This window comes from Macaca nemestrina, chromosome 11 (genome assembly GCF_043159975.1).
Source record: "Macaca nemestrina isolate mMacNem1 chromosome 11, mMacNem.hap1, whole genome shotgun sequence".
NCBI classification, from domain to species: domain Eukaryota; kingdom Metazoa; phylum Chordata; class Mammalia; order Primates; family Cercopithecidae; genus Macaca; species Macaca nemestrina.
The window spans coordinates 130,646,341-130,669,827 of record NC_092135.1 but is presented as its reverse complement, the minus strand read 5'-3'; the positions used below and the strand labels follow the sequence as shown (position 1 = coordinate 130,669,827).

Here is a 23,487-nt window from a genome sequence, read left to right as displayed (position 1 = left end):
TAACAACACACTTTTGAAAACACTGTGTGATTCACCTGGTCTTATGTGAACAAAAAAAAAAAAAAAAAACAACCAACCAAATAAGAATCCTCAGTTTAAAACTCAGAGCTGCTTACAGAAGGAAAGGATATTCCAGGAAGTAAAATCTGGGTACCTTTCACTTTACAAACATGGTTCTAATTATTCAATGTGTGTGTGTGCGTGTGTGTGTGTGTGCGCGTGTTATGTATGTGGGGGATCCCAATATGTGTCCTTTTAGTTGCCTTTTATTGGATATAGACAGGCTTGGACAGCCACTAGTGACCTTTCCTGTCCCACCCTAGAAATCTAATGACATCTTAGCAGGTCCATCACCATCTGAGTCTCAACATTTCAGGCTGGCAGGGACTTTAAAGGCAACCAGTTGCTGCCCTTGCCCAGTGCTTTGGACTTCAATTTGTCAGAAAATTTTACCTGGATTTTGGAGTCATTATTTCTCTTTCATTTTAAAGGGACATTCTAGAAGCTCTGGCTTTGACCTTTGTTTTGTTTTGTTTTGTTTTTTTGAGATAGTATCTCACTATGTTGCCCAGGTTGGTCTTGAACTCTTGGGCTCAAGTGACCCTCTGGCCATGGTCTCCCAAAGCGCTGAGATTACAACCCCAGCCTGACCTATCTTAAAATTGTTATAATTAACAGGACATATGGCAATTGGTTCAGAGTAAATATGTGCTAAGGAAAGAATATGCTCAGCCCAGCCAAACAGCAGTTTCTTTCTGTTACTGGCTAACAGATCCTCCTCCATGACGGTGGTCAGCTGACAGTGACCAACAGCCCCCACTACACAAAGAGAATGACTGCAGACAAGAACTGAGAAGGGAAACTGGAGCTGGGATAGGTGAACTCAGGCTGGGAATAAACTGATGCTATCTCAAAAGTTCGCTGGTATTTTATAGCTGGCATGACAACCGTGTGGTTCATTTATCAATGGCTACTTAGCACTTCAACTATCTTCAACTAAAGAGCTGAAGGTTGAAAACCAAGTTAATAGGGTGGTCATCTTTTTAAAAGGCCAATGGTATTTTAAAAAAACTCCTTTCAAAAGGATAGATCCCTCTGAGATGCTACAAGTAGCTAGCAAAGGATAAGGAACATACCTGATCATAACACAGAGAAAAGCAAGCACAACTGCTGTGTGTGTGTGTTTGTGTGTTTGTGTGTTATTTCTGAGTTCTCTTAGGGACAATGTGCTGTGTTACAGAGATGCATTATAAAAGACACTTTTTTTTGTACCTACAGTTAATACTAAAGAAAGTGATTACACAGGAACAGATGGCTGTGTTCCATTTCTTCCCTTTTACTGGCACCTCTATGCCCATCTAATCATTGAACACCAGAAGTCTATCAGTAGGGATTCTGCTCTTCTTATTAAAAGAGAGACTAGAAAGTCAGGGGTATGGGAAGGTAGGAGCAGAGAATTTGCTGACTTGGAGAATTATCTATCTTGGAATGAAGGAGATGGTAAGCAAGTGTCTGGCCCCAACTCTTTCAGCTGTTTAGTGATGGAAAGAGGATTTTCAGGGTAATCATTACCATAAGCAGGTCATCTTATCTTTTGGAAGAATTCCTCTATTATGCTAGGTGGGGCAGAAATAAATTCTTTCTCTGTAGCAGATAAACTGGAGAGCTTTAAAAACACTTTCTCATTCAGATTTTGGTTTTTTTTTTTTTTTTTGAGATGCAGTGTCACTCTGTCACCACGCTGGAGTGCAGTGGTACAATCTCGGCTCATTGCATCCTCCGCCTCCTGGGTTCAAGCAATGCTCCTGCCTCAGCCTCCCGAGTAGCTGGAACTACAGGCGCGCACCACCACGCCTGGCTAAGTTTTGTATATTTAGTAGAGACGGGGTTTCACCATGTTGGCCAGGATGGTCTCGATCTCTTGACCTCGTGATCCGCCCGCCTCGGCCTTCCAAAGTGCTGGGATTACAGGCGTGAGCCACTGCGCCCAGCCTCATTCAGATATTTAATATTTTTGTTATTAGAGACCACTTTATTGTCAGAAAACCTAAGAAATCATATTCTAAGGTCTATTTGCAAAGTGAAAAAGGGGAGGAGAAGAGTAAAGGAAAAGCCAGGAGAATCCAGCTGTGCTTTTCCAATTTGATTTAAGAGGAAAACAGAACAGCAAGTGGGGGTAGCCTGATCCTGACAGTGACAGACTAACACAGGTTGGTGGCAGTGAGGCCCTATGGCTTTGGTCCAGCCTTCTTTAAAAAAGTGGGTTGAGAACAGCTTGATGCCAAATTTGGTCTGAGGAATGTGTTCACCTCAAGCCAGCTGGGAAGTGATACTCCATTACATCCCTCACCCTGGGCTCAGTGCACAGAGAGATTAGGAGGCAGGAAAGGGAGAAGTAGACAGGAAGGGGCAGAGGCCACAGATGACCCTTTAAAAAACAACGTGCTTCTGTTCTTTTAAAAGCAAACTAAAATTTAGCAAATCCACAGTGAGCTCCTGAAAGCTGGACCTCTAGTAATCTGGCAAAGCTGTGATAGCGCATGGGCTATGCTTAGGACACCAAAGAGGACATAGAAGCTGACAGTCCCACAATGCTGGAAGAAAAAAATAGAATTCTTTCTCTACCGGATATTCCTTTGTCCTGATGATGTCTCAGAAATATCCGAGAGCCCCATTCAGAATGGCTTCCAACTTCACATTCCCAGGTATCTTGGGGAAAATAGTTGTCCAAATACTCTGAAATAGCTTTCCAATCTGCTCTACCTTAAAATGGTCATCTTTTAGTACTTTTAGAGAAATGGACAAGTTCCAACTCTGAAAACAATGAGCTACGGCAGAGATTAACTCCTGAAAATAGATGACAGAGGGGCAAATTGGTCATTCAGAATGCCCCTGCCTCTTTGGAGTTACCTGCCACTGTGCTGGTGCCTGGCAAGGGTACCTAAGTGATTCTGGGTTCTCAAGTGAAAGCTGGGAGTCATCCAAGGAGGAAGGCTACCTATGTCTCTGCTCTGAAGAGTGGCTCTGAGGGGTGGCTCTGAGTGGTACCGTAGACCTAAGCGCACACAGTCTTCAGGAGAACATTCTTTGGCCATTAGCTGTCCACCCCAGGCCAGTTCTGGCTTCCTCTTCTCTCCCTGCATATTCAGTAAAGCTGCAAACTCTTTTCTAGTTTCAGTGAGGCAAATTCCAGTCTCTCATCTTCAACTTTATTTTATTCCAACTTCATTTCCCAACAATATAGACTCACTGTTCTGTGTATACCAGCCCAGACAGCTAAGTAATCAGAATCCTTTCCTAGCAGCTCACTGACACTTTTACTGAAGTCATAGTTAAAAGGACAATACTTATTTGAACGGAAGTCAAATGAAATTGTCCTAAAATACTAGCAGTCACATGTAATGACATAAAATAGCAGATAAATTGAGAAAAAGTATTTATGATTCATTAAGAATTATTTAAATAGCAGTTTTTCTACCAAATTTCTTTATAGATCCCGATCTGTGTGGAGGAAAAAGAAAAGGGAGAGAGGGAAAGAGGGCTAAAATGTTAAGGGGCCTCTAAAATGGCAGTCCCAACAAACATAAGCTAGGGATGCATATCTTCTCAGAACATCTCTTTCACTTACAGCGAGGTTAAATCAATAGCGATGCAACATGAAGTCCTTTTCAAGTCTATTAAGACAACGAAGTGAGTGGATTTTTTGTTGTTGCTGTGTGAATTCATTTTCTCCCCCACTTTCAGAATAATTTTTGGTTTAAATTCAAACACTCCTCACGGACTTCCAAGCCCGTGCTTTAAGGAAAATACCTGAACCATGAGTGTTCTCTTCGTCTGCCTCCCACACTGTATAAAAAAGACACAGGGGCCACAAAGAGACCACAAAATGGCAATTATGCAAATATATGACTTTTTATAGCAATTCAAAGATATTTTTCCTGGGGGATTAGTGTCTGCCAAGAGGGGTGGGAGTCATTTTGAGTTTTCTTCCATTCTGACTATTCCACTTTCATTTTAAAGACTTTTCACTGAACCTCAGATGCCATCAATTTTTAAAGGTACATCATTTTATGTACTTTAAGAAATAGGCCGGGCGCGGTGGCTCACGCCTGTAATCCCAGCACTTTGGGAGGCCGAGACAGGCGGATCACGAGGTCAGGAGATCGAGACCATCCTGGCTAACACGGTGAAACCCCGTCTCTACTAAAAAATACAAAAAAAAAAAAAACTAGCCGGGCGAGGTGGCGAGCGCCTATAGTCCCAGCTACTCAGGAGGCTGAGGCAGGAGAATGGCGTGAACCCGGGGGGCGGAGCTTGCAGTGAGCTGAGATCCGGCCACTGCACTCCAGCCTGGGTGACAGAGCGAGACTCCGTCTCAAAAAAAAAAAAAAAAAAAAAAAAAAAGAAATAAACACTGCCCATTAAACAGTGACAAAACCCTTTTAAATCACATTCACTGTAAGCATCCCCAATTTTTTTTTTTTTTGAGATAAGAGTCTCGCTCTGTTGCCAGGCTGGAGTACAGTGGCACGATCTCGGCTCACTGCAATCTCCGCCTCCTGAGTTCAAGTGATTCTCCTGCCTCAGCCTCCCGAGTAGCTGGGACAACAGGTGCGTGCCACCACGCCCAGCTAATTTTTGTATTTTTAGTAGAGATGGGGTTTCACCATGTTGGCCAGGATAGTCTTGATCTCTTGACCTCGTGATCCACCCGCCTTGGCCTCCCAAAGTGCTGGGATTATAGGCGTGAGCCACTGCGCCCAGCCAAGCAACCCAATTTTAAGAATATTAAAAGCCTTACAGAAGAAACAGGATTGAAAAAAATATTAAAAGCCAAAAAAAACCTTAGAAATAATTAAATATGGTAGTATTTTTAAAATAGCTCCATTATAGTACCTGGCTTCTGAAAATTTAACTTAATATCTTATTTCAAATATTTACTATTTTTTACCTTACAAATCAATGATTTATCTACTATTAGAGCTGGTACCTTTTTCCTCCCTCTTTGTGTATACTAGCAGACCTCTTGGAATTCCATGTTGACTATATATACAGACACTTATATATATGCACAAATACACAGACATATATTTAAAAACAAGGTCTTACTATGTTGCCCAGGCTGGCCTTGAACTTCTGGACTCAAGTGATCCTCCCACTACAGCCTCCAAGTAGCTGGGACAAGAGACATGTGCCATGATACCAGGCACGAATGTTGACTACATCTTAAAGAGAATCCTTTTAAATTTTGAACCACCAGAAGACTGAATTTATAATAAAGAAATCAAACTATCAAGACAAAAAAGGTATGGGTGGCATCACTTGTGTGTGCAGGAACTCTGCAACTAGTTTTATCTGTATATCATACCTACACCCCCGAGCTCTCAGGCCTGGCCACCTGCTGCTATCCCTCAGAGTGTCATCTTGTCTCTTCCAGCCCATGTCTCAGGCCCCTGGCCACCTGCTGCTATCCCTCAGAGTGTCATCTTGTCTCTTCTAGTCCACGTGAGGGATGCAGGTCTCCTTTTCTGGAAAGCACTCATCTCCTTCTTGGGAAGGGGGAATTCTGAGGTAGCTATTACAATTGACATGTTCTGTTCCAATTTCAGAAATACTCTATTTCTTAGGGATGTTAGTGGCAGGGACAGTTTGATATCCAGGAAAAGGCTGTCATCTCCAGCACATGCAGATACTGGCCTTTCATCCATTCCTCTCATTCAGAATAAATTCACCCAGCTCCCTCTGCTACAGCGACAAACATGGACTTGATACTCTCTTAACTGAAATACAAATATTCCCAAAGTCAATGCTTTAGTTGCCTCAGTCTTTGTATCTCAGTGCCTCTCCCTGCTAGTACAGTTGCGTTGGTCTAGTGAAAGTACAGCTTGGAACAACTGCTACGCACACAGCCCTGAAATCCAGCCCCACTACTGACATTGCGGAAACCCTGAATTTATATTACCGTTTCCTCACAACTGACACATGACACCAGCAAACAGGAGACATACCTCTCATGTAACTCATGTTGGGGCCTGTGGAAATGCCCTTTTAGTCATAGGACATTGCCAGATGGCTTAAAAATGGCATTTGAGCAAAAAAGAAAAAGCATCTGTGGCACGTTTACCATCATGAAATGTTAGCATCAAAAGAGATCTCAGAGACTTTTTCATCCATGGAGCCTCACTTTTCAGATGAGAAAATAGGGGCATAATAAGGTGAAGTGGCCTGCTCAGGGGTTCACCAGGAGACATGGGACCCAGGGAGGATGAGAATCCAGTGGTTTAGGACTTATGTTTTTCTCTGAGGCTCAATGTTGACAGCGGCAAGTTTGGGGGTAAATGGGAAGAGGGGTCCTACGAATGAGAGGTATGTCACAGGGTTACAGAGAAGATAGACAAGGCCCTACCCTGAGTGTGAGAGACAGAGGGGGAGCGTCCGATCAGCGGCCGCTGCTGTTCACCAGGCCATGAAACTCCTCCCAGGCCCTGGCAAACCAGAGACAAAAAAACACAATAGCACATTCAGATCAAAAGCTTTTGAACACAGAGAGCAGACACAATAACCCCACATCCCCCTTCAGATGCCCTCCAAGTCGAGTGGAGCCACAGGTACCTGGGAGCAGAGCAGCGAGGTCCCACTGGACATTCCTTTCCGAGGAGCAGTGCAGCCTACCCTTTCAGGGCCAGCGGGCACTTCTGCTTGCTTCACTTGAGAAGTCTGCCCCTGTTCCCTCAAGGATTTGCACCAGTGTTCCTTCAACAAGGCTCCAGGGGAGGCCAGTAAGGTCAGAGCTGACGCTCAACTGTCACCAAAAACACTTCCAATTTACAGTGACACTCCCTGTCCTTTCTGCCTTGGGTATGTGTGCACAGGTGGCAGAAACAATTTTTCTTCATCAGGCCTCACTGAGGGTAAAGGCCAGTTCCCGACAGCATTATGTCTAAAGATGCAAGGAGGAAAGTATACACTTTCTCTGCTTTCATATTTCCAACCTTCTACCCTTCTACACTCAGACTTTCAATGTGTCAGTTTCCACCTTTCTTAAGTGCTTATGTAACTACTATCTGAAAATTTCAAGTCACGGTAGTTCAAAATTTCCAGGGAACAACGCCCATTACAATTTTCATGCTGATTAGCTTAATTCTGAAATTAGGTTGGGAAGGGATAAGAAATGTGACAGAGGGGGTACGTGGCCTTTCAGAATGGTGCTCCACAGAGAAAAGACTCTTGGTGACTGCTGGACTAGTCACAGGAGAAAACCAGATCCCCTATGCTTCTGGAGGCTCAAACTCAAGTTTTCTCAGGGGAGCTGATTTCCTCCCTAAGCCCTAGCCACTTTTCAGCCCCAAACTGATGAGTTCCTTGGGAATTATAAATAAAATATGGTGCTTCTAAGTCTGAAGTTCCTCATTATTGTTACTCCATTCTTGGTTTAATTTGGTGACATAGTACCCAGGGTGACAATACACTACATTTATAAGTTAACCATCTACCTCTTAGAGGAGGTAGATCTGCAGTTCATGTTTTCTTCAGAGAATTATTACGAAAGCTCCTAGTGTATGTGCTAACTAAATTAAGGAAAAATGTAAGACTGCCAAACAAGTATGCCAGTCTTTGTCAATTCCCAAACTCAGTGTCCACAGCAAGACACCTGTTTCAGAGCTCTTTCTGGAAAGATGGTGATGTGATGCACTTTGTGAATCCCTGAGTGACATCAGAAGGCAATCTCACTCTTTACTCCAAATGAAGACAAGGGCAAAGCAAAATCCAATGCTTCAGCAATGACCCAGGGAAACCCCTCACTGTAATAGTGAAATTTAAATTCCTTTTAAAACCACTTAGGTGTCAATAAGAAATTACATGGCTGTGTTGAAACTTCATGTCATTTACCCTTTTGTTTCCAGGAAGGGCCATCCTTACACTAGCCTACACTGAGCAGTTCTCTGTCAAGAACCTGAAGAAATACGGACTTCATGGCTCTGTCCTACTCCATTCCAGTATTATATTCCCCTCCCAGTTTCTTCATTAGTATCTTCACTATATGTTAAACCTCAACATGAAGAATCTGGGTTAAGAAATTTCCTCACGGCCGGGCACCACGGCTCATGCCTGTAATTCCAACACTTTGGGAGGCTGAGGCAGGCGGATCACCTGAGGTCAGGAGTTCAAGACCAGCCTGGCAAACACGGTGAAACCCCGTCTCTGATAAAAATACAAAAAAATTAGCTGAGTGTGGTGGCGGGCACCTGTAATCCCAGCTACTGGAGAGAATCCCAGCTACTGGGATTCTCCCAGCAGGAGAATCCCTTGAACCCAGGAGGCAGAGGTTGCAGTGAGCAGAGATCACGTTACTGCACTCCAGTCTGGGTGACAGAGCAAGACTCCATCTCAGAAAAAAAAAAAAAAAAAGAAAGAAATTTCTTCACATGGATTCAGCAGAAATAAAATACTGGGCCATAATCTTTGGTATAATCACTCTTATTCTCATAGGCCCAGAGCTCGGCCAAAAGGCAAATCTACTACCTAAAGCTAGGTGTGAATAGTCCAGCTATTTTCCATCTGGCATTCCAGGCATACTGGGTAATATTACAACTTTCTTCTTTTAAAGGTAAAGAAAGAACAAGTTAAATGTAAAAAGTGTCATATGACTGGAGTTTCTAAAAACAGAAATCACTGAGATTAATATAGCCAACAGGGAATTCTGAACAGATTCAAAAGACAGAGCAACAAAGAGTTCTTTTAAGACCACTCTTGTCCCATCTCACATACCAGAAAGCAAATCCTGTGCAATTCTACACTTTCCCCTACCTCTACCCAAAGCCTGCAAGGTTCGCAGTCTTGCACTCACTAGCTCTCTATACTTAGGGAGGGGCTCAGCCTCTTGCTAATCTGGGCTCTTTGCTTTGACTACCAGTTTGGTGGTACATATCACAGATGCAAAGCCAGGCCAGCAATTAAGCTGGGGTAACCTGGTGCTACTGGCCTATGATTTAGCCATGCCAGGAGAAGGGAATGGGCTAGTCCTTGCCTATATATTAAAGTTCAGTGTTGAAATACAATGATATTTAGACGTGGGAAAGTCCCCACAATTTGACCTGTCTCCCCTCTAAGATAAAGGAATAAAGAGAATCACCCACCCTCCACTCCTGCAGAGAAGCTGGGCCAGTCTTTTCCAGTGCTGTAGTCCACTATGGGAAGTTGGCCTGTTTTCCTTTTCCATTCCAGGCTAGATGCACAAAAGGAATCAGTGGGACTTATCCAAAGAGGAGTTTCTTCACAAAAGACATTGGTGTTTCATATGGTTCTGAGCCCAGTTTTATCCTGGTAGCCCCATGATTCTCACTGCATTATGAGATTTCTCCTCAAAGCAGAGAATATGGGGAACCCACATCTATGAAAACTCGACTACAAGTTGGCCTCATTAAAAGGAGCTACGACCTGAGCAAAAACTCAGTTTAACAAGTTGTCCGCTTCTTAGGGGTGAACTGTCAGCTATAAACAAGAGCAGGAGCCCTCTGCAGCACAGCAGCTCATCACCTGCCTGCTCTGTGTGGCAGGCAGTGCCTTGTAGCACACTGAGGGGAGCAGCAGGAAAAGGCCATAAGCAGTGTGATTAGGGAAAGGCTGGAAAAACCCAACAGTTGAAGAAGGACATTGGAAACTGGGCCAAAAATAGCAAGCAGGAATCAGGAACACCTGACTGAAAGATCTAAGCCACTCCTAAAAAAACTCCCCTCACCACCAGCAGCCCTATCTTCAGAGTACTCGCAGGAAAATGAATGTTGGCTCCTTCTTCCTTCGTTTTCCCTGGAATTCTTTTTTTTTTTTTTTTGAGATGGAGTTTTGCTCTTGATGCCCAGGCTGGAGTACAGTGGTGCAATCTCGGCTCCCTGCAACCTTCGCCTCCTGGGTTCAAGCAATCCTCCTGCCTCAGCCTCCCCGAGTAGCTGAGATTATAGGCGCTGGCCACTATGCCCGGCTAATTTTATATTTTTGGGAAAGATGGGGTTTCACCATGTTGGCCAGGCTGGTCTCCTGACCTCGTGATCTGCCCGGCTCAGCCTCCCAAAGTGCTAGGATTACAGGCATGAGCCACCTCGCCCAGCCTCCTTGGAATTCTTGAGTCTCAGTAGCTGCTGTTCCTTGGCTCAAACAAAGCCATATCCATGGAAGAGCCACAAGGAATAGAAGAAAGCAGAAGTACTTCTGACTTTTGTTCATACTGACAAGGATCAGAAGGGTCTCGAGGTCAGTTTGGTGCTTTCTAATCAACATTGACTCTGGGAGGTGACATCAAGCCTCCCTCCCGGAAAAGTTACAATACAGCCGAAATTAAGGTTAATACATGTAACACTTTTTGAAGGCAAGAGAAGGTAATTATTTGACAAATACTAAAAACGTAGAGAACGGGCCTTTCCATATTCCAGCAAATCTCTCATTTTATAGGTACTTCAACCAATTTTGGATAGGTAATAAACAAAGATGCAATGACACAAACACCCCTAGAATATTGAGCCCACAGTGCTAATCCTAATAGGTGTTATGCAGGATCTTGGGCCACAGGGAGATCAGGGGTAAGTCAGGATGGTACAAGCACAGGGTATCACTGCCAAAGTGGAACAGCCACTCTGGAAAACTCAACCTTAAATCCACAGCCACTTTCACAGATCCTCTCAGGCCAACTGACCCAGTGTTTGCAAAAAAAAAGATTCTTTATTATGTTTTTGGTGGTAGCTCCTAAGAAAACCTGAAGTAGCATGAGGCTTGCTGAAACTCTACATGCAGGTTAGGGGCCTAAAGGCCAAGCTGCAGCACATACAAGCCAAAGCCACAAAGCACACAAGGGGTCCGTATGTGCTACGGTCAGATATCCTACAGAGCAAACTCACACGGGATGAAGACGTTTCCCTACCCCAGATCCTGATGTGCAGTAACACCGGGCCCAGGAGAAAGGGAAGGGCTATAACCCTGAGATCTTGCAAGCAGGGCTAACTCAAAGAGGAAGATGACCTGGCTCTAAAGGGAAAGCAGAAGGGAGAAGGCTAGAAAAGAGCTGTGGCTTGGGCAGCTTTGGCACCAGCAAGAAAACCCCATTAGCACAAAGCAAGGAAGCTATATACATACAGCCACACAGACGGAAGCAGGGATTTACCTCCAAGCAAGAAATTTCTTTGAAGTAAAGGCGAATGGAAGTCAGCGAAGCAAAGGCCAAGGATCCCCCTTTCCAACCTGAACAGACTTTCAAGCTGAATTCTATATCAGAAATCACTCTGTTCTGGTCATCGGCGTGACTAGATGGGACCTCAAATTTAAGTACCAGAAAATAGGGTCTTATTTTGAAAGCTAGATGTCACCTTATTATGTCAGGCCTCAGCAGTCCTGGAACAAAATACCACATGACACTATACAATGGGCTTATGGAAATGAGGCTGCATTCCCCGGATGGCCCTCCATGGAAAAGTCTGTGCCATCCCTTAATATGGTGACAGTCAGTCCGAAAGGCCACATCTTTGATGCACCATAAAGAGCAAGAGCATGAGACAAGCTAGTTTAGCACCATTTATTAAGTGATCTCAGCTGTTGTTGTAGCTGCTGTGTGTCAGCCTGTTCTTAAAACATAAAATGCTCTTCCAATTCCTCTTGTCCAGGACAGAAGGATCTTCCAGGTAGCACGCCAACAGAACAAGAGACTCCGATGACGCCAGCTTCAATGATGGTGCCATCCAGAGAGGGAGAGGGTCATGGCACATTCAACCGCGGCTTCCAGAGGTTTTGAAAAAGGAGCCTTTGGGGGCCCAGCCTGCCTGGCATTCTAGTGGAAGTGCAAAAGGTTGGCTCATTGGGAAAGGAAAGAGAGGGGGACGCAAGGGAAAGTAGCATCTGGGTCTCAAAGAGGGCTGGTTTTCTGGTCTCTACAGCTATAGGGCTGAAGTCCCAGAGGCAGACCTCTGGATAAAGCAGGGAGCAGCAGGCCAGTCTTTCTAGCAGACTAAGGCAAAAAGCCCACAGGCTCTCCTAAACTCTGTCAGGACATGTACATATATATCTATAAAAGTCACAAAGAACTGCCTTATGGTATTAGAAAGGGAGAACAGCAGAGAAGGGGAGAACTGATGAAAAATACCTCTTTCCCTCTCTTATCCAGGTGGAAAACTTATTTTGGGGGTGAGTGGGAGTGGGGGATATTTAGAAACCTTGAAAACAAGAATCCTAGAAAAAGGTATAGATCTCTCCAGCCTGGACTGAATGAGGCTAGAGGTCAGAAACTACTTCTATCCCAGAACAGAGAATAAGAAAAATGTGCCTAGAGAAAAACAATGCTAACACAGGACTGCTAAGGCAAGCAACCAGGGCCAAGGCTGGCTAATAACTGTTGGTGACTATGATGAGTCATGCCAGCCGTTTGATCACGGACCAACTCCCATAGCAGTGTTCCCACTTAAAAACTGGTACTTAGCTGGTTTAAGCCAACTCCACTCATAACATTATCTGTGAATGCATGGGAAAGAGATTCCCAAACGGTCTGTCTGCTGAACATAATCGCTGGGCTCACTACTAGTCTTCAATAATAACAACATGATGATATTCTTACTAATGATGATGATGATGATAGCAATACTACTACGTGGCCCTGTAAGAGCATTCTCCATCTGAGGACCCTCAGTTAAAGATTAAATCAGCCTCACAATAGCCTTGTTAGATAAAGTACTGTCTCCCACTTTACAGATGGAGAAACTGAAGCAAAGTTGCAAAGACGCTTGTCAAAGGCACATATTGGTACGGGGCCATAGGACAGAACTAAACCTAAGAGTCCTAACTCTTAGCTGGCTAGCTCTCCCTCCAGCTTTGAGACAATCTGACAGCCACTCCCCACACTTTTTCACAATAGCCTGAGCTTACTTCTGACACTCAATCACTGAAGGAGCAAGCCTAACAGTGATTCTCACTGTAGACAGAAAGCTCTATTTCCCTGAGTCCTAGGGAGACTGCAAAGCTTATTTTCCCTGTGGCCATCATGCTTCCCTTTGATTCTGCTCTCTCACACACACACTATCCCCCTTCTTCTATGAGTCAGCTCTATACACAAGGAAATGGAGTCATTCCTGATAAGTAGTCAGTATCCCAGGACAAAGAAAACAGACTGAAGCTAACAAGTTAAAAAGACATGCAGAAGTGGGGTGAGGGTGGGCAGGGTGAAATTATCTTAAAAAACAGCAAGAAAAAGAAAAGCACTTGTCTTTCATTTTAAGATAGTGGTTAGAATATGAAAGACAGGACAGCCTGTAGAAATTAAGCAAGCCCAGGCAGTGCAACTGGGTTTCTGCAGACAGGCTCTCTCTGCTACAAAGCACCTGGTAGTATAGGTGGCAGGGAGCCTCGCTGACAAAGAACTGCAGCAAGTAGCCAGAAGCCCTGGAGGGAAGGCCTGGTCTGTCCCTTCTCCACAAGTAAGTCTCCTGTCCGGTCATATTCCTCTGGGCCCAACTACAGATCTACTTCTGCTAAGCTTAGGGACACATCCTCCCATAACCCCCCAACACGTACTTGATGCTGTCGGTGTGAGTTTTGTATTCCATAATGGTGTTGGGAGGTAGGTTAAGCACTCGCCGAAGTGTGTCCCGGATTCGGGCTGTGGTTGCTTGGTCACTGGCAGTCTTATTCCATATTGAAATAATGTCCTCCTATCAGAGGAACACAAGGAATCATCAAAGCAAATCAGAGGCAGCGAGGAGAGCAAAGGCAACACAAGAAACCAGACTGGCCCATGGGTGGCTTACCTGAAAGCGGACAGACACCACAGCCCCACAGATCTCCTCCCCAACCATGAACTGTTCCCCCAGCATGGCCAAAATGAGATTCTCCCAGCAACGGGAGGCCAAGCCCTTCCGCAGCCGAATAATCCACTTGCCACCATTTTTATTTGCATCATCCTGTAAAAAGACAGAAAGCACTGAAGTTAAAATACGGTTTCACAGTGTTTTTTTTTTTGTATGAAGGCAGTAAAAAGCCAATAATCTCTTAAACACTAATAAGTCATATCATTTTCCAATTATTCAACTCTATAGAAAAACTGATGGTAGGACTACGGAGAGAAGAAATGGGGAAAAAAAGAAAAACATGGCTGGGATCCTTGGCATAAGCCATATATTAAAATGGCTTAACAGACCTTTTAAAAATAATCCCCTTTACTGGAAATACTTTAGGAATCAAAATGAAATGATGTCATATTTCAAGCACGGATCATCCCTTCACTTGCTAAAAGTACTGAGTGTCTGCTGGGCGTGGTGGCTCACGCCTGTAATACCAGCACTTTGGGAGGCCTAGGCAAGCGAATCACGAGGTCAGGAGATCTAGACTAGCCAGGCTGACATGGTGAAATCGCATCTCTACTAAAAATACAGAAACAAAATTAGCCGGGCGTGGTGGCGGGTGTCTGTAGTCCCAGGTACTCAGGAGGCTGAGGCGGGAGAATGGCGTAAACTTTGGAGGCAGAGCTTGCAGTGAGCTGAGATGGCACCACTGCACTCCAGCCTGGGCAACAGAACAAGACTTTGTCTCAAAAAAAAAAAAAAAAAAAAAAAAAAAAAAAAAATACTGAGTGTAACTACATACCAAGTACACAGTCATGAAGCCCCAATCTAGTTTTTTTTTTTTTTTTTTTTGAGACGGAGTCTCCCTCTGTCACCCAGTCTGGAGTGCAGTGGCATGATACCGGCTCACTGCAACTTCTGCCTCTCGGGTTCAAGTGATTCTCTAGTCTCTGTCTTCTGAGTAGCTGGGACTACAGGCACATGCCACCATACCCTGCTAATTGTTGTATTTTTAGTAGAGACAGGGTTTCACCATATTGGGCAGGGTAGTCTCGAACTCCTGACCTCGTGATCTGCCCGCCTCGGCCTCCCAAAGTGCTGGGATTACAGGAGTGAGCCACTGTGCCTGGCTGAAGCCCCAGTCGCTACTTAGATCCAGTCTAGTAGAACAGACAGGCAAGGATATTAATTACAGCAATGCTACTGTAATTATAAGTGCTGCTGTTAACAAATATACACACTATGTTAAGGAAGAACAAGACAGTTGGAAACAGTCAAGAAGTGGGTCTTTTTTTTTTTTGAGATGGAGTCTTGCTGTGTCACCCAGGCTGAAGTGCAGTGGTGCAATCTCGGCTCAGTGCAACCTCCACCTCCTGGGTTCAAGTGATTCTCCTGTCTCAGTCTCCCGAGTAGCTGGGATTACAGGTGCCTGCCACCACACCTGGCTAATTTTTGTATTTTTAGTAGAGACGGGGTTTCACCATGTTGGCCAGGCTGGTCTCAAACTCCTGACCTCAGGTAATCTGTCCACCTTGACCTCCCAAAGTACTGGGATTACAGGCATGAGCCACCAAGGCCTGCCAAGAAGTGGGTCTTAAGGGCAATAGGAGTGAGTCAGGAAAAGCAGGCAAAGGGCACTGCGGGCACTGGAAAGAACATGTCTGCGCAAAAACTGACAGGAGGGTCCACCTGCAAGGAAGGGAAGATTTAGAGATAATGGGAGATGAGGCTTGAAAGGTAAATGAGATGCAAGATCATGTGAGCAATGAGGAGCTGTGTAAGTTGGGCGGCGTGGATGTGACCACATGTGTCTACTCAAAAAATGCCATGGCATCAGAATAGAAGATGCATTACACCAGGGTGCAGTCGAATACTGGCTCTGCAAACAGTTCTAGGTCTTCAGTTACTGCCTTTAAGCTTATTTTCCTACCCACTTTAATCATATGTGTACTATGTAAAAATATTACACGCATACACAAACAAGTTCTATAGGGATAAAGGTAACTGAAAACAAAAATCCTTTAACGTTCTAATACCATTTTAGTCATAAAACAGTCTTTAAAAAACACCCAGCACCAACCCACACAGACAAAAAAATGGCATCAGTGCATTTCTCTAGAGGCTCAGGTTCCAAGGATATACTGGAGAGTGATGCAGTTTTGAGAGAAGACTTTAAAATACTTTTAACCTTGGTAGGCTAAGAGACAAAACAAAAAAACCCAAACTTGCTCAAAAAAGCAGTCAGAGACCATTAGTCCTTACCTCCCACATGGGTTTAATTCCTTCTTTAAAGAGATGGAAGTCACTGTGGCCTGTCAGGTCCCCGGGACGTACCATGTGGCTATAAAACCTCCAGAACTGCTCCACCTGCAGAGAGAAGACCCCACAGTAAAAAAGATGTGTCTTGTATTTTCCTTTGAATGCATCCCGAAGTTGAAATTTAGTTAAGAACATAAGCATGGAAGACACTATACTACAGGCTGTCCTTTTCAGAGGACTCATTTTCATGTGTGGCACTGTGAGGGAAGACATATTAGAAGAAAAGTGTATCATCTAGTTTCACGAAAGAAAAAATGTAACATTAGCAATACAAGAATAAAATCTTTGGTGAGAAATGCAAGCCTGAGCCAGGAGCTTTAGTTGGTGAAACCATGTTAATACGCACTCTCCCACTCAAGCCGCAGGACAGTCATCACATGCAGTAAGAGGACCAGGTGTTTGCACAATGGAAACTCTTTAGCCTTGAGGTATATTAAGTGCCACACAGCCTCAGCCTGAATGCATTTTTTAGAACCAAATCACTTACTGATCAAAGATTGTTTCACTGGCAAATATAGCATTTGCTGAATGAAATACTTCTTAGACCTGTTTAGTTACTAAGCATAAGTGATAGAATCAACCACTTGTACCACACATACTACTCTACACCATGGTGCTGTTGCTAAAGTCCAGGCCCATCCAAAATCGTACAGGACTTAGCTTCTCATAGCTAGGGTTTAAGGCCTTCTTCTTAGCTAGAAAAATTATGTTTCTCCTTGCTGCTCCTTCACAATCCCATGAGAAAACTAGATTTATATTTTTCTGTCAAGTATATGCTTATTTGTATTCATCACAGTAGTCCCATTTTTCTCATTAGTGTCACCTCCCCCCTTAAAAAAAAAAGAAAAAGAAAAAAAAAAGAGACAGGATCTGTGCAGCAGTATGATCATAGCTCATTATAGCTTCTAACTCCTGGTGTCAAGGGATCCTCCTATCTCAGCCTCCCAAGTAGCTGGGACTACAGGCTCATTAGTGTCTTGATAGGACAGATTATTTCCTTATTCACAGAGGATACCTAGTAAGTACTGGCCAGTGAAGAGGCACACTTTAGGAGGAAAGAAAAAACATGAACACTCTGATGAGAAATAGCTGGTATTTGCCAACTTGCTGAGCAGGCTCTAAATCAACATACAGCAAGATACCACAACTATGGAGCTGACAATGGGTACTGAGTAGACAAAGATTCAGGTCATACTTCTAGATTTCAGGAGCACCTAAGGAGAAATCAACCTTACACTGGGTGAAATGGCTGCCCCTTTAGTTCCTCTCTGGCACAAGAACATGTGATGCATCTTACATGTTAAAAAGAAGTCAGGAACTAACGCCATCTATAGGGCTTCAAGGCAGTGCTTCATATTCAGCAACTGCTAAGCTTAGCTGCATATAGTGACTTGGAATAGTAAATGGTCATATGAATACAATCGGCAATAATCTAAACCTTTATCCACCCTAACATAGTTGAAGAGAACTAAGTACACCCCCAAATGGCTCATTGTGAATAAGGAACTGAAAGAGGCTTGGTGAGGAGAAAGTATGGCAACCATCTCCAGTTCCCCAGTCAATAATCACTTTAATAGTTTGGTCTCCTCCAATCTTACAACTACACTGCACAATCTTCTTTTTTTTGTTTTTGTTTTGTTTTTTTGAGACGGAGTTTCACTCTTTTTGCCCAGGCTGGAGTGCAATGGTGCAGCCTTGCCTCAGCTCACTGCAACCTCCATCTTCTGGGTTCAAGTAATTCTCCTGCCTCAGCCTCCCAAGTAGCTGGGACTACAGGCACATGCTGCCACGCCTGGCTCATTTTTGTATTTTTAGTAGATGGGGTTTCACCATGTTGGCCAGGCTGGTCTCGAACTCCTGACCTCAGGTGATCCACCTGCCTTGGCTTCCCAAAGTGCTGGGATTACAGGCGTTAGCCAACACGCCTAGCTCCACTACACAATCTTATATGCAAAGAGGTGAAGTTAAACAGCTCGAGACCACCATTCATTCATTCATTCATTTATCATTTGAGATGGGGTCTTGCTCTGTTACCCAGGCTGGAGTGCAGCAGTGTGATCACGGCTCACTGCAGCCTCGACCTCCCAGGCTCAAGCAATACTCCTGGCTCAGCCTCCTGAGTAGCTGGGACCACAAGTGGGCACCACCATGCCCAGCTATTTTTTTATTTTTATTTTTTGTAGAGATGAAGTCTAACCCTGTTGCCCAGGCTAGTCTTGAAGTCCTAGATTGATCCTCCCTCCTTGGCCTCCCAGAGTGCTGGACTACAGGCATTAGCTACTGTGCCTGGCCTGAGAAATATTATTAAACTTTAAAAGATTTGACAGTTCTAATTGAAACCAAAAAAATAAGCGTTCACAGACTCAGAATATGAGGTGCAGAAAGGACTTCAGAAATCATCTCAACAACTTGTTTTATAGTTGAGAAAAGTTTCAGGACTGAGTTGCTCTAGCTGAGAGTCAAGCATCAGAATAGGTGAGCTCTGATTACCGAGTCCAGTGCTCTTTCCATTTCAAGATGATGCCTTCCTAGTTACCCTGACTTTAAGAACTTTTGAATGTTGTTAATGATTAGGCTAAGAATCACTGGGAAACACTGCTTTGAATTCGATAAAAGGATTAATAATGTAATTATTTATCTGTGATGAATTTAATATTGTGAGCCATTTCCTAATGACCTGAATTACATAATAGACTTTATTTCTATTTTTCAGGTTCAGACCTATGAAGTCAAAATGACAGACTTTAAATACTATCACACATCCAGTGAGCACTGAAGAAGCCTTAACCCGAGATAGTCCTGATGATAAATCATTCCTTAACATATACGCTGAAAGAAAAGAAAAACTCTCCTTGTACAATTTGGGTAAATTTTTATATGCTTTTTTTTTTCCCACAAGAGGGAAATAAAAATGCAAGAAGTATGCATAATTACTCCAAATTTTTTTTTTTTTTCAGATAAGATCTCACTATGTTGCCCAGGCTGATTTTGAACTCCTGGCTTCAAGCAATCCTCCCACCTTGGCCTCCCAAAGTACTAGGATTACAGGAATGAGCCACCAGGTCTGGCCAAGTTCTTTAAAATCGATCTTAAACCCATCTCTTCAATGGCAGTATTCCCCAAACTGGAATCAATTCCTTCTTTCCTCCAAACTCCAAGAGCACTCTACATGCCTTTCCCATAGTACCACTTATTGTCTATCCTGTATTAGAAATTCCTGGGCACATCTTATTTCCCCAAGGACAGGATCTGTGCCTTCATTCCTTTTAGAAGCCTACTAGGGCCTTGAATTCCTTCAACAAGCATTTCTTGAATCAAATATGAACCAGTACACAAGCTAGTTATATTATTTCAAAAACCTCTTCTAAGTTAGCCGATTCTAAGATAGCACTGGCGAACTAAACAAGATCTTTGCTTTAGGCTGAAATTTTATCAGCTCGGCATAGTAATGATACTGATTTCATATCAAGCAGATTATAATTGAGTTGTAAGAGTATTCTAGATACAAGTATTAGATATGATTTGCAATATTTTCTCCCATTTTGTAGGCTATCTTTTCACTTTCTTGATAGTGTCCTTTGAAGCAGAAAAGTTTTGAATTCTGACAAAATCCTATAGAGATAGGGTCTCACTATGTTGCCCAGGCTGGTCTCAAACTCCCGAGCTCAAGTGATCCTCCTGCCTCAGCCTCCCAAAGTACTAGGATTACAGGTGTGAGCCACCACGCCCAGCCAAGTATTTAATCTTTTGCTGCTTATGCATTTAGTGTGTTATTTAAGAAGGCTTTGCCTAACCTAAGTTCATTAAGATGTACTAACATTTTTCTTCTAAGAATTTTATAATTTTAGCTCTTACATTTAGGTCTATGATCCATTTTTCGTTACTTTTTGTACATGGTATCAGGAAGGAATGCAAATTCATTCTTCTGCACCTGGAAATCCAGTTGTCTCAGCACTGTTTGTTGAAAAGAAGATTCTTGGCCGGGCGCGGTGGCTCAAGCCTGTAATCCCAGCACTTTGGGAGGCCGAGACGGGCGGATCACGAGGTCAGGAGATCGAGACCATCCTGGCTAATATGGTGAAACCCCGTCTCTACTAAAAAATACACAAAAAAGTAGCCGGGCGAGGTGGTGGGCGCCTGTAGTCCCAGCTACTCGGGAGGCTGAGGCAGGAGAATGGCGTAAACCCGGGAGGCGGAGCTTGCAGTGAGCTGAGATCCGGCCACTGCACTCCAGCCTGGGCGACAAAGCGAGACTCCGTCTCAAAAAAAAAAAAAAAAAAAAAAGAAAAGAAGATTCTTTCCCCAGTTATTGTCTTGGTACCTTACGTTACCGGTTTATTATAAACAAAGGACACAGATGAAGAGATGTGTAGGGCAAGGTATGAGGGAAGGTATGGAGGAAGGTTCAGGGAGCTTCTATGTCCCCTCTAGGTGCACCACCCTCCAGGTACCTCCATGTGTTCAGCTATCCGGAAACTTCTGTACCTGAGCTTCAATTACACTGGCTCCCCCATTTAATCCAGTGAATTATGACTGACTTGAGAATTTAAAAAAATTTTTAAGACAGGGTCTATCTCTGTTGCCCAGGCTAGAGTGCAGTGGCATAAACATGGCTCACTGTAGTCTTAACCTCCTGGGTTCAAGTGATCTTCCTGCCTCAGCCTCCTGAGTAGTTGGGGCCACAGGTACACACCAACATGGCCAGGATTTTTTTTTTTTTTTTTTTTTTAGTGTTCCCCTTTTCTCCAAATCAGCTAATTTTACGTTACCTAGGCTGGTCTCAAACTCCTGGGCTCAAACAATCTTCCTACCTCAGCCTCCCAAAGTGGTGGAATTATAGGCATGAGCTACCATGCCCCACCGTAACTTGAGACTTTAGATCAGATACTTAACCCAAGTTTTCCTTTCCTCATTTGTAAAATATGGATAATATCACTGACCTCATAGGGCTATCGAAATGATGGAAGGAAATGACACAAATAAAGTATGTGTTATACGTCCTTCCTCCTTAGCAGTTTGTTGTAGTATTTCCTACTGGAGTATTCTTTTCCAGTTTCTGCATTTTAAACGGACTAATACTTTACCAATCTCAAGAAAATGACAAACCCCACATTTGACTCTGCCCAGAGATTGAATGTACAGCACACACTGGGTACATAATAACCTTTGTTCAACTAGAGTGGTGTTAGTTGCAGATGGATTCTTGGGGTACACAAACCAAGTCACCTGGGAGAGAGATGAGACGGTCTGGGCTCTCTGACTGACAGTACCCACAAAAGCAATTATTAGACATTTCATTTTCTTTCTGAACACAGGAAAAAGATATTTTATGCATAATCGTTAACACAGCCAGAACCCTAATGGGAGCTTCTTAAATACAAAACTTTCAAAATTTTTCAGTTTACTGTTAAACTTCATGAGGATAGACAACATGTATTATAAACCTTTGTATTTATGACACTTTGAACTTAGTAAGGACTCCATAAATATCTACTTAAACAAACAAAACAAAACAAAACAAAAAATAGGGCCAGGTACAGCGGGTCACTCCTGTAATCCAGCACTTTGGGAGGCCAAGGCGGGTAGATCACCTAAGGTCAGGAGTTCGAGACCAGCCTGGCCAACATGGTGGAATCCCGTCTCTACTAAAAATACAAAAATTAGCTGGTTGTGGTGGCACATGCCTATAATCTCAGCTACTCAGGAGGCTGAGGCAAGCGAATTGCTTGAACCCAGGAAGTGGAGGTTGCAATGAGCCGGGATTACACCACTGCACTCCAGCCTGGGTGACAGAGCAAGAGACTCTGTCTCAATTAAAAAAAAAAAAAAAAAACCCAAACCTGTTCTTTTGTATTATGCCCTTCTGATCAACTCTACAATTCTCCTATATGTTGATACCTACATGCTAACCATGGATATCTAGTGAGAAACCTAAAAATGAACAAATCTGACTCCGGAGGCTCAGGTCAGTCAATTAAGAAAACCAGAATCTTAAATAGGTTACTAGGAAGGTAAATAAACATCATATCGATACAGGCATGAATGAACTATCAAGGCACACTCCATTAAATCACCAAGAACTCACAGAGGCAAAGGTGCCAATCTGTTTGATATTCTGTTCATAGCTCTGTGAGCTGGTGGGACGGCCGGGGGTTCTCCTGGAGTACCAAAAAGTGTAGTTGTACTGCAGGGGATGCTCTGCTGGTCCAGGAACAACAGCCTGGGAAGTAAAGAACGTGTGTTAGTCCTGGGCATTTGTCATATGGTCTGAGACTGAGAGAACATTTTACAGTGTCAATCTTTACCACCTCCACAATTAAAAAAGGATATACAACCTCAACTACCCGCAATGTGCCCAAGATTCTGCTTACACAGTACATTTCCTCAGTGGTTAACCGATTCCAAATTCCTCTAACACTTTACCTGTGTTCTTATGGCCTTTGTAACTTTCTGCCTCATATAATAACAGGTATTCACGTTTGTATCTTATCTCAGCCTATGCCCAGTCCAAGCACTGCTTTCTCTATGAGATTCATCACTGTCAAGTTACTTAACCTGTTTCTGCCTCATCTTCTTACCTGCAAAATGAGGAAAATAATAACAACTATCTCATAATACTGCCGAGAGGATCAAATGAATTAGTGGATATACAATGCTGAGCAACTGGCAGAGAGTACGTGCACAACAGATGTCAGTATTGTTATTATTGGTACTATTAAATGTAAGCCCCTTCCACAGTCTCATTCCCCTTTGTGTCCTCTTAGCATCTAGCATAAAGTGGCTTGCCCTTGGAGTGCTACTCAATATTGCAGAATAAATGAATTAGTGATTGCTTTGATATTTCTTCTTTTGTTTGTTTTTTTTTTGAAATGGAGTCTGTTGCCAGGCTGGAGTGCAGTGGTATGATCTTGGCTCACCGCAGCCTCCGCCTCCCGGGTTCAAGCGATTCTCTTGCCTCAGCCTCCCCAGTAGCTGGGACTACAGGCATACGCCACAGCACCCAGCTAATTTTTGTATTTTTAGTAGAGATGGGATTTCACCATGTTGGCCAGGATGGTCCTGATCTCTTGATCTAGGGATCTGCCCACCTTGGCCTTTCAAAGTGCTGGAATTACAGGCATGAGCCACTGCACCCAGCCTGTTTTGACATTTCAAGGAAAAAACTGATCTCTCTCTCTCTCTCATTCCCTAAGTTTTCCCTTTTCCAAGTCACTTTCACCTTAGACTATTGTTGACTAAACTGTCTAAAATTTAAAAGGGTGTGTAGCATTTGAAACACTCAGCAGTGGCCTAAGAAGTAGCTAACAGCCTTGTTAAGCTCCAGGGCTAATCTCCTCCATCTCAGGCTAGGAGAATG

General features: G+C 43.6%; 1 protein-coding gene across 10 annotated transcripts in view; it reads right to left on the bottom strand.

Annotated features, from left to right (window-relative positions):
• The window catches only part of LOC105473911 (eukaryotic translation initiation factor 4E family member 2), a 32,898-nt gene that overhangs the window by 3,215 nt on the left and 6,196 nt on the right, over positions 1 to 23,487 (bottom strand). For 2 of the 10 annotated variants that reach the window (XM_071073558.1, XM_071073559.1), the window contains exons 3-7: positions 22,216 to 22,350; positions 16,074 to 16,178; positions 13,779 to 13,931; positions 13,546 to 13,682; positions 11,547 to 11,812 (exon numbers count right to left, since the gene is read on the bottom strand). In XM_071073558.1, the coding sequence (XP_070929659.1) occupies positions 11,740 to 11,812; positions 13,546 to 13,682; positions 13,779 to 13,931; positions 16,074 to 16,178; positions 22,216 to 22,350 (603 nt within the window). In that variant the 3' untranslated portion in view covers positions 11,547 to 11,739. Of the gene's footprint in view, positions 1 to 6,406; positions 6,486 to 8,424; positions 9,227 to 11,546; positions 11,813 to 13,545; positions 13,683 to 13,778; positions 13,932 to 16,073; positions 16,179 to 22,215; positions 22,351 to 22,553; positions 22,709 to 23,487 lie in introns of those variants that run through there. The other 8 variants (XM_071073562.1, XM_071073560.1, XM_071073563.1 and 5 more) reach the window with 8 other exon arrangements.